The sequence below is a fragment of the Pleurodeles waltl genome, chromosome 9 (genome assembly GCF_031143425.1).
Source record: "Pleurodeles waltl isolate 20211129_DDA chromosome 9, aPleWal1.hap1.20221129, whole genome shotgun sequence".
Classification (NCBI taxonomy): domain Eukaryota; kingdom Metazoa; phylum Chordata; class Amphibia; order Caudata; family Salamandridae; genus Pleurodeles; species Pleurodeles waltl.
Window position 1 is genome coordinate 1,092,665,868 of NC_090448.1, and position 15,228 is coordinate 1,092,681,095.

The 15,228-nt window shown below is 44.1% G+C and overlaps 1 protein-coding gene across 3 annotated transcripts in view; it reads right to left on the reverse strand.

Annotated features, from left to right (window-relative positions):
- Positions 1–3,676: 3,676 nt before the first annotated feature.
- Positions 3,677–15,228, reverse strand: part of ZNF106 (zinc finger protein 106) — a 331,145-nt gene continuing 319,593 nt past the window's right edge. For all 3 annotated transcript variants that reach the window (XM_069208786.1, XM_069208785.1, XM_069208787.1), the window contains one exon: positions 3,677–9,823. In XM_069208786.1, the coding sequence (XP_069064887.1) occupies positions 9,767–9,823 (57 nt within the window). In that variant the 3' untranslated portion in view covers positions 3,677–9,766. The remainder of the gene's footprint in view (positions 9,824–15,228) is intronic.

Consider the following 15,228-nt stretch of genomic DNA (forward strand, 5'->3'; position numbering starts at 1 on the left):
GCATGTCCACTCTAAAGTCAGTTCCACCGCCAAGGTGAGCTGCCTGATGTGGACAGAAATATTGAAAGTCTGCCATCTTTGCGATGGCAGAACTAGGAACAGTATTCATGTAGGAGGCATAGTGACATCAGAGATAAGTTGCTCACTGGCTACTACCCTACACTCTCCTAAACTCAGTATGTATGGAAGCCCTAGGCACCAAGAGGATACTTCACAGACGAAAAAAGGCAAGAACTGAAGACCAGTGACTGACCCGGCACCAACCCTGCCACCCTGCCTGCTGACTTTCTCAATAGCGAGGAAGATGCCTCGTCCTCGAACTGCTGAAACGTTCAGGGACCTGGGAAGACTGCAAGCCTTCACCCCAGCACAAGGAACTCCTGTGGAGTAGCAGAACTACTTCTCTGCATCCTGCAGGCTCCCACAAGGAGAACTGAGAGGACTCCGGACACCAAAATCAAGCAATCAATCAGGGATTTGTAAAGTGCACTACTCACCATGAGGGTCTCAATGCGCTGAGGAGGGGAGGGGTGAAGGTGGGGGGGGGAGGTGCTGCTACTGCTTGAACAGCCAGGTCTTGAGAAGTTTCCTGAAGTTAAGGAGGTCTTTGGCCTGGCGCAGGTGAGTGGGAAGAGTGTTCCACGTTTTGGCGGCAAGGTGTGAAAATGATCTACCGCCGGTTGTAGTTCTGCGGACACGTGGGACGGTGGCGAGGTCAGCGGAGCAGAGATGCCGGGTCGGGGTGTAGAAGGAGAGTCGTTTGTTGAGGTATTCTGGTCCGGTGTTGTGCAGTGCTTTGTGAGAGTGGATGAGGAGTTTGAAGGTGATTCTCTTGACTGGGAGCCAGTGCAGGCTTTTCAGGTGGTCTGTGATGTGGCAGTGGATGTCCAGGATAAGGCATGCGGAGGCGTTATGGATGTGTGGCAGCCTCTTCTGGAGTTTGGCCATGGTTCCTGCGTAGAGGGCATTGCCGTAGTTCAGTTTGCTGCTTACGAGGGCTTGGGTGACCGTTCTTCTGGTTTTGGTGGGTATCCATTTGTAGATCTTTCAGAGCATGTGAAGAGTGTTGAAGCAGGGGGAAGAGATGGCTGGGTCATGGATAGTGAGGGGCAGGCCACCAGGAGTCATCCCATGTGGAGGGGGTGGAGCTGAAGATAAGGACTTCCATCTTGTCCGAATTGAGTTTGAGGCAGTTGCTCTTCATCCATTCGGTGATGGCCTTCATTCCTTTCGGGCCAGCCTTTCCCGAGCGGGCCATGTAGACGTTGAAGACGGTCAGGCTGAGGGACGAACCCTGGGGTACGCCGCAGATGATTTCGGTGGCCTCTAAGTAGAATGGGAGGAGGCAGACTCTCTGGGTTCTGCTGGTGAGAAAGGATGTGACCCAGTCCAGGGCTCTGTCGCGGATTCCAGCACTGCTGAGGGGTGAGCGTAGGGTGTGCTGGCAGACAGTGTCGAATGTGGCCGAGAGGTCCAGGAGGATGAGGGCCGCGGTTTTGCACTGTCCAGTATGGTTCTGATGACGTCGGTGGTGGAGATGAGGGTGGTTTCAGACACTGGAAAGCACCCATGCCCCCTAGTCAGAGTCGAAGTGGGCCAACATTGCCAGCATGGTCCCAGACCCCCCAGAGTCAAAGCCCACCTTGGAATTACCAGCTGTGAACCTGCTGACGATGCCTGCAGCCTCTTTGTGCAGGCCCCCGATCTACCGTGAGCGGCCTGGAGACAAACAGCTGACACTTCAGGACACCTTCGCACCCGTCCGGCCTGGACCGAGAAGAGAATCAAGGGTGTCCCCCACATATCCCAGCCTGGTGAGACCTGAGCCCACTTGTTGACGTGGTCAGACTAAACCCCCAGTCAACACCTGCAGCCTTTTTATGCAGGCCTCCTTTACCGCAATGGCTCCTGTGACAGAAGCCTTACAGGTAAGGACACCCCTGCACCAGGCCGTCCTGGCCCCAGGAGAATATGACTGAAGGTGTCCCCACGTCCCCAAGCATCTCATGATATAAAACCTCTGGTAGGTTCACCCCGAATGGACCCCCAGTCTCTGCCTGCAGTGCATTTCTTACCAGACTGATCCATTGATTTCATGGAGGCACCAGATGCTGAACTATACCCCTGCACCTACCCGCCCCAGCGCCACCCGAGGTGACCTGTTGGTGCGGCCAAGAACCCTGCCTCATACGCACCAGAAGTCTGGAAGACTGGTCCTGTAAGTCACTGCTGAGTACCTGTTTGCCTTATTTGTTTTTCCTCCGCAGGATAACATTGAAGCTTCAGAAAATCGCACTGTCGCCTTTTCAAAACTACAATATTTTCTACTGCAAAACATACTTACCTGATTGTATTGATTGTGGTGCCTAAACATATATAAAGATACTTGTTAATTTTGTAAATTGGTGTGGCTCTCTTTTTTGTGTTGTGTGTCTCACTTAGGGACTGTGTGCCTATGGTAAATGTCTAACAGTCCTCTCTGAGAAAACTAAGGCTGCTCGACCACACTACCCCATAAAAGAGCACCTTGGAAAAGCTACAACAAGCCCCTGTCCACTAGTAAGGCAATCCGTGGACTCTTTGCACAATATATTTCATTTTGGTATACTCATATAAAGAGCCAGCTTCCTATTATGACAAAATGACTGATTGGGCCAAATGGTCAGCTATGAACAGCCAATCAGATTCCACATTTATAAACAATTTGTAAAGTTTGTAGTCCGAGTGTTTCCAACTTTCATATGAAGCCAGTTTTGATTTAAAATACTTCATATGAAATCTAAAAATGCAGAGTAGAAACTGGGCTCTATGGTCATGCCAAACTTTGTCTCATTCAACAGCAATTTTTATCAATATCTTGCGTCAACACTCAGTCTAGGAGTTAAAATAGTTTAGTGACATGCCGATGAACTGATATAACTGTTCAAGTAACAAGCAAAAGTAAGCTTTTGTTTTTCGGAGTTTCTGAATATTTGTCAAACTGTGTCAAACATAGTAGCAAGGCAAAAATGTTTTCTTCTAACTGTGATGTCTAATGACCAGAGTTAAACGTTGGCAGAGAGGGAACTCTGTTGCACTAGCAACAGAGTTCTCTTCCTGACAGCAATATGGTCCACCTACCCAATTTTGATTTGTGCAACAACAGTGGAGACTAACCCATCTCCGCAGTGGTCAAACTTCTCCCATTGAGTAAGGGCTGTTGGGGATTGGCTGTATGTCTGCTTACCTATTTTAGATGGGTGAACATATAGCGGTTTTTCAATGTCTGTCACCACCAGGAAAAACCTGAGGTACTGGGCACTGAAAAGTGCACAATGCTCCCCAGGTCATGGGAGCAAGCTTCCATGGCCAGGGGTGCATTATTTATTATTTTAAAAAAGTTGGTTTATATAGAAGGATGAATTATTCAAAAACTATAGATAACGAAGATACTTATGTAATAAAATTATTTCTGCGGCTACTCATTTTTTCAGAAAGACCATTTCTTTTTTAACCAATCCTTTACAACTTCAGAGTCAAAAACTGTGCTTATAGTTACAAAATAACACAAAGCAGCTACTTCGAAAGGAAGTGTAACAAAACACAATAATGCATCCTGATGAAGTTTTACTAAAAATTAAAATGAAGTGGTGGATAAAATAAGCCACACAGTAACAGAACACAAGATTCAGAGAGATTTAAAATAAAACACTTTATTTTTTTGTCATTTCTTTTTCTTGTAAGTAACATTCACAGTATCACAGCCGAGGAAGAAAGGCCGTACACAAGACTGAAATATCTGGCTGAAACATTTGACTGACACATATCTGGTTGTGAAGTACAATGCACCACGATACACTCTTGCGTTCTCTCTGCCAAGAACAAGGATCTGTGGCCGGAGGGGCTTGCTTATAAAAACTCACAAAGGTATCTGTAACAGGCACAGTGAATTATGATTGCTCAGTTTCTGCCAAAGCTAAGGAAGGACTGCCACAATGGGCAGTTTTGTCACTGGATCTTTCTCATTGATATGACTCGCGTACTCCAAGCAACTTTAACTCTTAAACAGAATTCTGCCTTTAGTTAAAATGGACAGGTCACTCATGCAAGCATGCTTGACTTTATAAGAGTGGGAAGTTGATTAGGGTGCAGGATATTATTTAATGGTCAGACATTAATGACAACATTAATTTCCAAAAGTGTCTGGTCTAAATTTGTGAATTTATAGAGAAATTCAGGCTTAATTGCATTTTTTACAATGCTACCTTGAATCTTCCTGAACGGATTAGCTGTACGCAAATTGATGTAACTATTGATATTAACACGGGTACTTACTTAATATATTTTGACAAACAGATGTTTTTCTGTTCTGGTATATGCCCTTTAAAATCCCAATTTAAACAAACAATACAAACTGGTTATTATGACACCTTTGTTGTAATTCATGCCGACTGTCGACCCCTGCCATAACACGTGGCCTTCCCTGCTTGTGCTCCCACCTACTCCTATGTAAAAATGGACTCAAGGGAACTCAACACACTTGGCAACAGTCTAACGTGTGCACTAAGTGTCCCTAATAGGAGAGCAAACAGAAGCTGGGTTGCAGTGTGGCCTACATATCAACATGCACCCTGTGTCAATGTGTTTTATGTTTCGGAGTCACGAGAGGAGGAGGCGACCATACTAACAAGTTCCGCCCATGTCTTCTTTAAGTTGATTCAGCTTACCCACCATGAGCATTAAAAGCAGTCCTGCTACAGCAATGAAAACGTAAGGCCCAGCACAAAAGTTGCCTAAAGTTCACAAAAACAGAAGGGGATGGTCTGAAGAAAGGGCCAGGGTAAAGAAAGATGCAGGACGGTCACCAAGCTGCTCCCTTGATCTGGGGCAACACTATGCTTGGGTAGTTGACCAAAGAAAAAGTTAGTATGTGTGATGGATCATTTCATCAAATGTTCCAGAAGACAGTAGCATGATTTCCTTCTTTTATCAGACTTTGTACCATCACTCTGAATGTCATGCTGCCATACACAACGTAAGCACATGATCTACTCGAATATCGAATGTTGCTTCACTTGAGCCTTTCTTTGCTGGAGCTGGGTAGTAGTAAGGAAACACAACATTAACTTAAACAATAATACATTTCAGGCAATGCCTCCAATCAGTACAAAAAATATTCGGTATGACTCTAGCTAACTAAAGGAGGTGTTTATCCTCCACTGACAGTCAGAAATAATTAACAAAATTGGGTGCAAACTCCACCGCAGAGCTATGAACAGTAGACTGCATCATTAAAATTCCCCTCTCAAAAAAAGGTATACACTAATCATGATAATCCTAAATCTTACTCAAAGTGTTTTACTTAATCCTTTCAAAATCAAATAAACCCATGCGACCACAAACCTGCACCGTGCAGTGTTACTCTCCTTAAATCCAAAAAGTCAACAGGCACACCTTAACGAACAATCAACAAATGGTTTTCAATAGTCATTTCCAGCTCTGACCCCAAACCTGTGCCATCAACCAGGTCAAATGGTGCTTGGTGCTGTAGCTAGCCAACCCCCCCAAAAAACTGCTGGATTCCATATGTATGTTAGCAGTTTGTGGCCTAGAGCCAATGGCCACCAAGTTCAGATATTCTCTACTTAGGTCCTGTAGGCTGTGTACTTCTATCATGAAGACTACAAAGGAAAACTACAGATTCAATAAATACAGCTGGGCCTACGATACAATGCTATACAAATAATCTGTACTATCTCCTCCACAAAACAAATTTCCTCCAAAATTCTAATAATATACAAATTGATAGTACTTGCCGCATCACAGTGTGTTATGTCAAAATTAAAACACAACTAACCTCTTTGGTCAATTCAAATACTTATTTTACTGCTTCATCAAACTAAGTTTGTGGTTGGTAATACTAGTCAGTAGCATAGACTGACACTGAGGATCTGTAACAAGTCATAAGACACCTTTACAGAAATCTAGCACTGGTGAATGTGACAATATAGAGTAACCAACATATCTACAAAGCAATGTCAGTGTAGGTTCCTGCTTAGTAAGAGTAAGTGCTTGACACACGAATTAAGTAAAGGGCTTCACGTTTCCCTAATTTAAAACCAAAATTGAAACGAACAAATCAGCATGGTTTGGGAAAAGCAGGCATACTCTAGCCTGCAATGCATAGGATATTTTAATTGTTAGTTTTTTTAACATGTGATACACCAAACTGCCTTCTTGTCGACAGCAATCTTGTTAACATAGCTAGGTCGGCAAGTGTCATAACACAGTTGGAATAGGAACCATAGCCATAGCTGGAATATCATAGAATATGAAAGAATGGGAATACATCAAAACAATCTAACTATGGATTCCTATATGGGAGCACGAAAGTCTTATGCCTTGGCAGGTGTCATGATCTTTTCAAGTGTTTTATTAAAAAAAACAGATACCCTAGTAGGATGCGTGAGCAAAACTATATGAATGACAGCTTATTAAAACACTGATCGAATGAAAAAGTAAGCTTCCACTGTGGAGACGCAGGCCTGGTGGAAATATGAGTTCAGAGCACTACTTACCAGCAAAGAAAAGTAAGGAGCGTGCATTACACAGAGACGTATGTTTCTACTTATATTACAGTAATGCAGTATGCTCTCATATTACAGTAAAAAACAAAGTCACACAAAATTAAAAAACTGCACGCAATTACTACTGCAGTTTAGAAGGACTGTAGTCCTCAAAATGGTAGTTAAGAAAATATGGGTCCAGCTTGTGCAATTTAAAATGTCGCTGCATCCATCCCTCATGGGTCGCTTCTTAGCACAAATGCACCAAATTACAACGCAAGGATGCGGCAAGTGTTTGCCCCGTCGTGGAACACACCCAGAGGAGCTCATTACACATACACCATACACACCAATGAGTTAATTGGCGTGGGTGGATCTGATGCTAGTGGCATCACTTTACAAGCCACAGTGCAGGTGCAATGCAATTGAACCGATACCACTTACGCAGCTGCAGGTTCAAACATCCAGCATCACTATGCTTATAACCCAGGAGAACTGCGGGTAGTCTGCTGTGTGCTCGAGGCTGAGGCAGCGGTGCTATAGTAATGATGGTGTGGCAAAACCTTGCTCAACACTCACGTAGCTAAAGAGGGTTCCTGTGCCCCTGAGAGATTTTGGGAGCGGTTCTGCAGTGACCTAAGTTAGTAGAGCCACACGCCGATCCCAACTTTAAATGTATTAAAACGTAGGGTGTGGTTAATGTACTTACTAAGGCGTGTTTAATATAGTCTGATGCAAGTAAAATCCCACCGTGCACCACCAGTGTATGATTTGGGCCCGATTTGCTTCCCTTAATAGAGTTATTTGCCTAAACTGTAGCAAAGTATATATTGGTTTAGGCTTAGGAATCTTTTGGCTGTCAGTCTGGGCTCTCAGTCAGGGACAAATAAACACCTCAAACTGATGGCAATCAAGTTATCTTGACAAACTTTGCAATTAACTCATATTTGGGTAGCCCGGAATTGTGTACGTTTAAATTCTCTAACACACACCAACAACTCTTACTACATTTGCAGGGTCAAAGCTGAAACTGAACATATAAAACAAAAGTATTTGGTTCAATTAACACAAGCACTTTAAAACTGTGCAAACCCACAGACTTCCATGAAAAACCCTGCATACTCACAATGAAACCCTATGTCTTCATCACTCAACATTGGTAACATTAGTCAAAAGATAAACCAAGAAAAAGAAAAAAGAAATGAAAAGTTTTCAAATTAAACAAAACCCTGTAATGACACGAGCACTGCACTCACCAAACGCTAATCTTCAAACACATGGCTCTACCCCTTCATGACGACAACAATGTTCCTTCACGTGATAACCTCTTTCCTTCCCTGGGGTTTAAGGTCTACACTGATTAACAGATTGTGAGAAACCACCAAGACTGCCTTTTCTTGTATACACACGCAAACCTTACCAGGAGGAGTCTGGTGTGAGATGGACATCACCTACTCCCACTTCTGGGCACATCCAAATCTATGATGCTAGTAAAAAAAAATAACAGCCAGCCGAATGCCTGTTTCAGACCAGAAGTATCTGTTCATGGTCTTGGAGTATTGATGGTTCTCAAATTAAAAGACTTGTCATATTTAGAAGCAGGTACAAATAGCTCTCTCTACATGCCCACAACATAATTAGGAAATTCAAATAAATCCTCAGACTCACAGGTTGAAAAAAGGTATCGTTGGAGGCATCTGCTAGATTACTAAAAGTCAAGGTAAAAGGTTATTAAAAGGACAGAAAGTATTAAAAACAGGAACCTTTGCCTATTTCAAAGGCAGAGGTTTGTAAAACTCCATAAACTGACTCCAGGAGAGAAGCTCTTAAGTAAGAATATCAGTTTACTGACAAGTTCCTCGCACTTTATTTCCATAAGGAATGCTGAGAAATGAATTTGTCAGATTTCTGATCAATGAGTGAAATCGTGTGTACTGAAGACTTGCTTGAAGGAGCTGATCACCGTCCTAAGGATCTCCCATCCTCACTGTGTTTTGTTGCATGCAGAAGCTAACCAATATCATCTCCCACCCCGAAAATACATCAAACGTGTATCTGCCACGCAACTGGCATGTTTAGGTATGTGGTGTTGGAGAACACATCCCCCTTTCTCACTGTATCTAATGAGCAGGCCAGTTATTAAAAACACCAATTAAAATAACCACGTTAAAACACAAGTACTCCTTGCTGGCCTCTTAGACAAGAGGGAGGCAGTTGCATATGACTGATGAGGAAAAGCCAGCCTGGGCTAAACTTGTCCCAACATCTCATCACTTCTTAACTGCTTAAATGATTTGCATCTACCTGCCTCACCACTCCCCTAAACAGATATTTAAACCCAGCTTCTGTTTGGAATCCAGGGACTTGCAAAGCAAAGGTGTGTGCACATGAGGAGATTGATCGGTGTTCTCTCTTTTTGCACTTTGAGGTCTAACTAGTTTCAGTGTCACTCACATGGAAGCTTATGCATAGGAGATGGTGGTGGTATGCCAACTATGGAAATACAGAAACATTTTCATCTTTGTCAACCAGTGGCATGGATCATGAACAGAGAGAGGAGCAGACTAAATTAGGCCGCACGTTAGAATGCAGATACAGCAGTAGGGCAAAGTTGATCCTAAAACAGTTTAATCAACTCTGGCTTAGGAGTGAGGCTCTTTTACTCAACTGAAATAGTCTGGCACCAAGAAAAAAGTATGAAAGGATAGAGGTCAAGTTGAATCCTGACTAAGTTAATAATGAGTGCAAAGTAGTCACTTGATGGCCATGCTCGATAGACGTAGTAGTCCCAACTGAGGTTTGTAAGCTCACAAGAAAGGTTGTGGGGAATTGATGCAATATTGTGAAGCTCACCAGCTATAGAGATAGGTTGCAAACCTCAACAGCACAGTCTTCTCGCAGTGCCATACTGTCTGTTACATCAAGGAAAGGTTCTCTCTTTAAGCATAGGGAAGAGGCACGGTTGAATCTGTGGCCATTTATCAACAAAACCTCTACATTATGCTTTTCGGTTCAAGCTCCAACACGTTTCTTATTTATACACCACACTACAGTGCAATGTTAGCCCTCTTTTCTTCACCCCCAAAAAGATTTGGGAAAGTTAAAGATAGGTGTTACAGGATAAGAGCGTGTGGGACTGCAGACAGGAGTTACAAGGCGCTTTACATATGGAACAGTCCAAGGTATGTATTTGCTTCCCAATATGGGAGGTGCCAGCTTGTTCATGTGTCTATCTTGCTGTCTTCTTCAGCATGGCGTTCTATGTGTCCAGCGGCATCCTGCATAAAGAAAGACAAAACGTCAGACAGAGAACAGGAATTAGCCAAGTACAAATTATTTAAGCTAAGTTTGTGTAAATGCAACACAACTAGAGGGTCGCAAGTTATTGTTTTCCAAGTTTTATGACACAAGTTTACACTGCCCTAACTAGTTACATGACCAGAAATCATATTTAGCACACAACATTAACAGATATAGTCATGCTTTTTTACCATTGCCTGTGCAGTTGAGGATATAACTAAGAACCATCAATCGTTCAAGCCACAACTCTGTGTCTGACACCATTCAGGTACAGATAAGTGTAATAAGTAAGTGATTTAGCTATAAGGAATATGTTACTTACCATGTAAGCATCTGTTCATGGCAGGTAGTGCTGTAGATTCACATACTTTGCATACACCTGCCATCTTGTGTAAGTCTGGAGTTGTGCAAGTTGATTTTCTTCGAAGAAGTATTTCGAGCCACGACGTCGAGTGACTCCTCCTCTCGGTGACATTGCCCATATGAGGTGGACTGGTCACATGTGAATCTATGGATATTTTATAGATTCACATGCTTGAATAATGACTATCACACAAGTAGAGGTATAAAAATATTTGCAAAAGCGTTGATGAGGCTCATATTAATTAAATAGGTTGTACAGAACTGCTTGTCAAATTGCAGTCTTCTAGATGGAAAACTAGGCTTTGATGCCCATTCTGCAGCCTTGTAACTATCAATCCATACTCCTGCAAAGTGTGGCTGTCGCAGCTATGCCAGGAGGGGAATGTCCTAGAACACTGCTTGTGAGTTGTCTGACAAATTTCCTGTGCAAGAAAGTGATGTAAGCCGACACTCAATGTGGAATGTACTGCTTGTCAAAGGAAACAAAGAGCTGACTATCAAATTACTTCCTGCTGCCAACATAGACATTTTAACAGCTTTCATTGTCTCAAGAATGCAGGGCCCTCTCAGCTGGACTGCCAGACTGTAAAGAAATTCAGGACATTGATTGTTTTATAATCTACAACAGCATTTGAGTAGAATATTTGTAAATGGGCTCAAAGGACAACTCATAAGAGGCCCTAGCACTACACTAAGTTCACTTGCTGGTGGTTGATTTGCCACGAGAGTAATGGTGCAAAAAAGGCCTCTCATAAATTCCTTAATAACTTTGGCAGAGAATAGAAATTGAGTTACTGGAGTTGCAAGATACCTAGAAAAGTCAGGCAAGTAGACATGGACAAATCCATGTTTGATACCAGATTTCACTGGATGTAGTAAACAGGCAAGAACATCATGAGGATGCATGATTTAGATTACTGCTCGCCATATTGCAAAACAGATTTGTCTCTCATTTGAAAAAGTACAAGTCTGTTGTAGTGTATCCTTGTGCTGCTTTGAAGAAAGTCTAGCAATCATACAAAATTCTGAGGGATCCAAATTAAGGATTTTATTTAGAGTTTGGCAGAAAGTTTACTCAGTCACAAAAGTGGTGGAGATCTCCACTTTATTCAAAATGCATTATATTCTACGGCACTTGTGATAAGGCGGGTGGGATATCGGTCACGTTTGCAACAGAGTACCTGACTGCTAAACTCTAAATCATTCCCCTACTCAGTGGCAGCAAGGTAGTCAAGTTGAGTGAACGTGGTTTGTGGTGCAAAGCCTGACTGTGATCTCTGGTCCAAAGGTGAGTCAAAAGATATAATGAAAGACCTGTGTACCAGAATTGTCTATACCACACTTGTGCTAGTAGAAGTGACCTGCACAACTCTTACTTTTCGTAGCACTGGTTGAATGAGAGGGACTAGATGAAAAGAATATGCAAACGTTCCTGACCAAGGAATTGAAAGAGCCGCCTCTTGGGTCCCACCATCTGCTTGCAAAGTGTATTGTCAGGAGTGGTGAACAGGTAGGGGGTGTGCCACCCTATTGAAAAACAGTTGCAGTTGACTCCTTTCCAGTTGCCATATTTGGCAGCCCCAAGTTCTTCTGTTAAGGTTACCCACCGCTACATTTTAGAGGCCTGTGCCATGTTCCATTGATGGTTTAATGTAGTGCTCTGTATTTATTCTGAACAGCAAATCGTTTGACCATGCAAGATAAGAATTATTTTAGTGCTAACTGCACCCAACTCAGTTCCAGAACATTTATGTGAAGCTGCGTTTTCTCCATGGACAGGTCTTTGAGATGAGCTACACAGCCACTGAAAGACGCTTGTGTGGTGAGAAAAATTGTGGATCCAGGAATACATGCCCTGGCCAGCACAGATGTTGCACGTACTCATCACTGTACTAGAGCATAAGTGGCTGTCGCTGTTACGGAGACTATGTTGTCCCAGTGAACTGAGACCTGCACTGCACAAGCAGAAAATGTGGGATGAGAGTGCACCCAGCGTGGCCCTGTACCTGAGCAATGAGGTTGTCGTTTGCCTGCTGACTGCCTGCACTAATGACATTAGTTTGTCACCTCTTTCTCGGAAAGGGTAAGACTTCAGTGTTGCTGTGCATATACGAGAATCCAGGAAAACAATCTGTTGACCTGATACGAGCAAATAATTTGTCTTGTTTAGGGTTAGATACGAATACTCGAATAACTTTGTGGTGGAGTTTACCACCAGATAAGTGAGTTCCGAAGATAGCCTGCTAATGAGCCAGTTATCCAACTAAAGGAACAACCTCACCCCTTGCCAATGTAGGTGTGCCGTCACTGGAGCTAGACATTTTGCAAAGACTTTGACTGCAGAGTGAAGACCTAATGCTAGTGCTCTGAAGTTGTGTTGTACATGGATTGTGAAACAAAGGAACTGGCTGTGTTATATAAAAAGCATTCACCAAGTCAGAAGACGCTATAAAATCATTCCTGTTGATGGACTGCACAATTTTGAGCAGGGAAACCATTGTGAAAGATTGTTCTTCGATGAAGCAGTGTCCTCAGTTCTAAAACTGGGTGCATTCTCCTCACATACTTCATACAAAGAAAATAATTGTGTAGAATACCCGATTGATTTGGAATTTGACCACTGGCTTGATGCACATTTTATGAAAAAGTTAAAAGATTTTTTTAAATAAACCACATTTTATTGCCATTTTAACAACACCTTAATTCAACCCCACCTTCCCAGCCTGCTCGCCCTCATCCCACTCACCACAGCCCAACCAGAGGCATTGGAGGACTGGCATCAGTTCTCCAGTACTGGAATGTCTCCGAGTCAGTAGCATTCCCAACATATGCCCCCGCCCTGCGCATGCTTCCGAAGGCTTTGGGTGCTCTGTACACAGCCGTCTCCATCTTGAAGCACCACTACCTCACCCTTCGCCATTCCACTATCAAGGGTGGGGCCGGGGATCTCCATTTCCGCTCTATGTTGTGCTTGGTCAGGGTTGAGGCGATGCCAACAAACAGTGTCCAGTCCCCCTATTCCCACCTCTTTCGGCCAGGATCCCAAGGAGTTCCATCCTGGGAGTGAGCACAATTTGTCACCCCAACACTGCATGAGTATTCTGGCTCTGCCCTCTCTGAATGATGTAATGCCCGGGCATTGCCAAACCATATGGAAAAACTTTTCCTCATATGTGTGCAGCAGAAGCACTGGGGCGTGGTGAGCCTCCCGCCCACCAGGGAAGAAGTGGGGTCAGATACATCATATGTAAAAAGTTCAGTTGAATAAATAGCATCCAGGTCGGAATAACCATTTCCCTCAGGGCCATAAGTGCATCCCTCCAGACTGGCTCATCAAGCTCTGTGACCCAACCCTACCACTTCAGCTTAAGGCGTCAGACAGTATCTAGAGCATGATGAACTAATGAGCAATATGTGTGGAAGACACCACCCTTGCCAATGCTATCCATTAGCAGGTGGGTCTCCAGCAGGTTGTACTCAGGGAGATCTGCAAAGTCTGAGTAATGATCATCAGTCCAAGCGTGGCGAACTTCTAGGTATTTGTGGACCTGTGTGTGGCTGAGCTGGAAAAGGGGCCTGCAGCTCAGCAAAGGACCTCATTTGGGCAACGCTGTATACATCTCGTAGGGACAAAATGACAATCTTATTCCACTGACTAAAACCCAGGAAGTTGTGTATAATGGAACCACTGCCTATTCCAAAGAGGAGTCTGTTGTGTAAGTTTGAGATCCCAATCGCAGAGCTGCACACCAGTAGGGCAGCACTACTTTTGTAGAGTCCAGAGTGGTAGGGATAGGGCTGCCATTTAAGTAACCAAGACCCTGTCCTGACTCAGTGGGACCAGCTCCGCTCTGTAGGTGGTGTCACTTCAGCTCCCTGTCATCCAACCATTATTGGCCAAAAGATGGGATGCCCAGAAATAGAGCTTGATATCAGCCAGCCCCAAGTCACCATCAAATGTTGAACAGCACAGATAATGCGTCGCGGTTTCTCCCGCCAGATGACGGAACGGATAACAGCATTAAGCTATCAGGAGGCAGGGACAGGGAATGGAAAAGTTTGTAAGGCATATAGGTATTTGGAGAGCAACATTTCAAACAGAAGCACCTACCCAGTGTGTTCAGGGGTAGAGTGGACCAAGACTACAGCGCCTGTTTGGTGTCAGCGAGCAGAGGGGCCAGATTAAGGGTCTGAAGCTCAAGCGTTGTCGGTATAGTGCTTAGCCAACTCACTATCACTGCATCTCCCTTCAGCTGGGCCAAAAGAGACTTTTGCCAGTTTACCTGGAGGCCAGAAGCCTTCTCAAACACGACTATGATATGGAGGGCTTGAGGACCTGACAGCTGCGGCTGAGTTAGGCAGAGGAGCATATCATCTGTGATCTATCCTCCATGCCCTTCTCCGAGCACAACACCCAGAACTGGGCATCAAGTTGGACAATCATAGCTAGGAGTTCTATGGCGAGGTCAAATAAAAGGGAGGATATCAGGCACCACGTTGAGTGCGTCTGCAGATAGGAAAAGGTGGAGAGCGCTCCATTAATGATGATCTGGGCAGCGGGCTCTTTCTTTATAGAGGAGGCGGACACGCCGGCAGTATGTGGGCCTAAAGCCTATGCAGTGCAGAACTTGGCTTAGGTAAACCCAGTCCACTGTGCCAAGTATCGACCAGTAACAGCATTAAGGAATTTGTGACCACATGGCACCTTGATGGGGCATGAAGCCACGTTGATAGGCATGGACAAGGTAGGGCACCCTTTGCAACCATCTGTTCACCAAAACCTTACGCTCCGCATTAATCGGTGACATGTGCCAGTAAGACAGGTATTGGCCACGTGTCCCTTTTTGGGTAGAAATACTATGGTGGCCACACCCAAGTCAGAGTGAAAGGCGCCCCGCCACGCAGATTCAGGGTACAGATTCGCCAGGTGTGGTGTAAGTACAGAACCAAAGCATTGAGAATATTCTGCAGCAAACCAGTCCATTCCGGTGGTCTAGCCAGTGTTTAGATCCTTTATGAC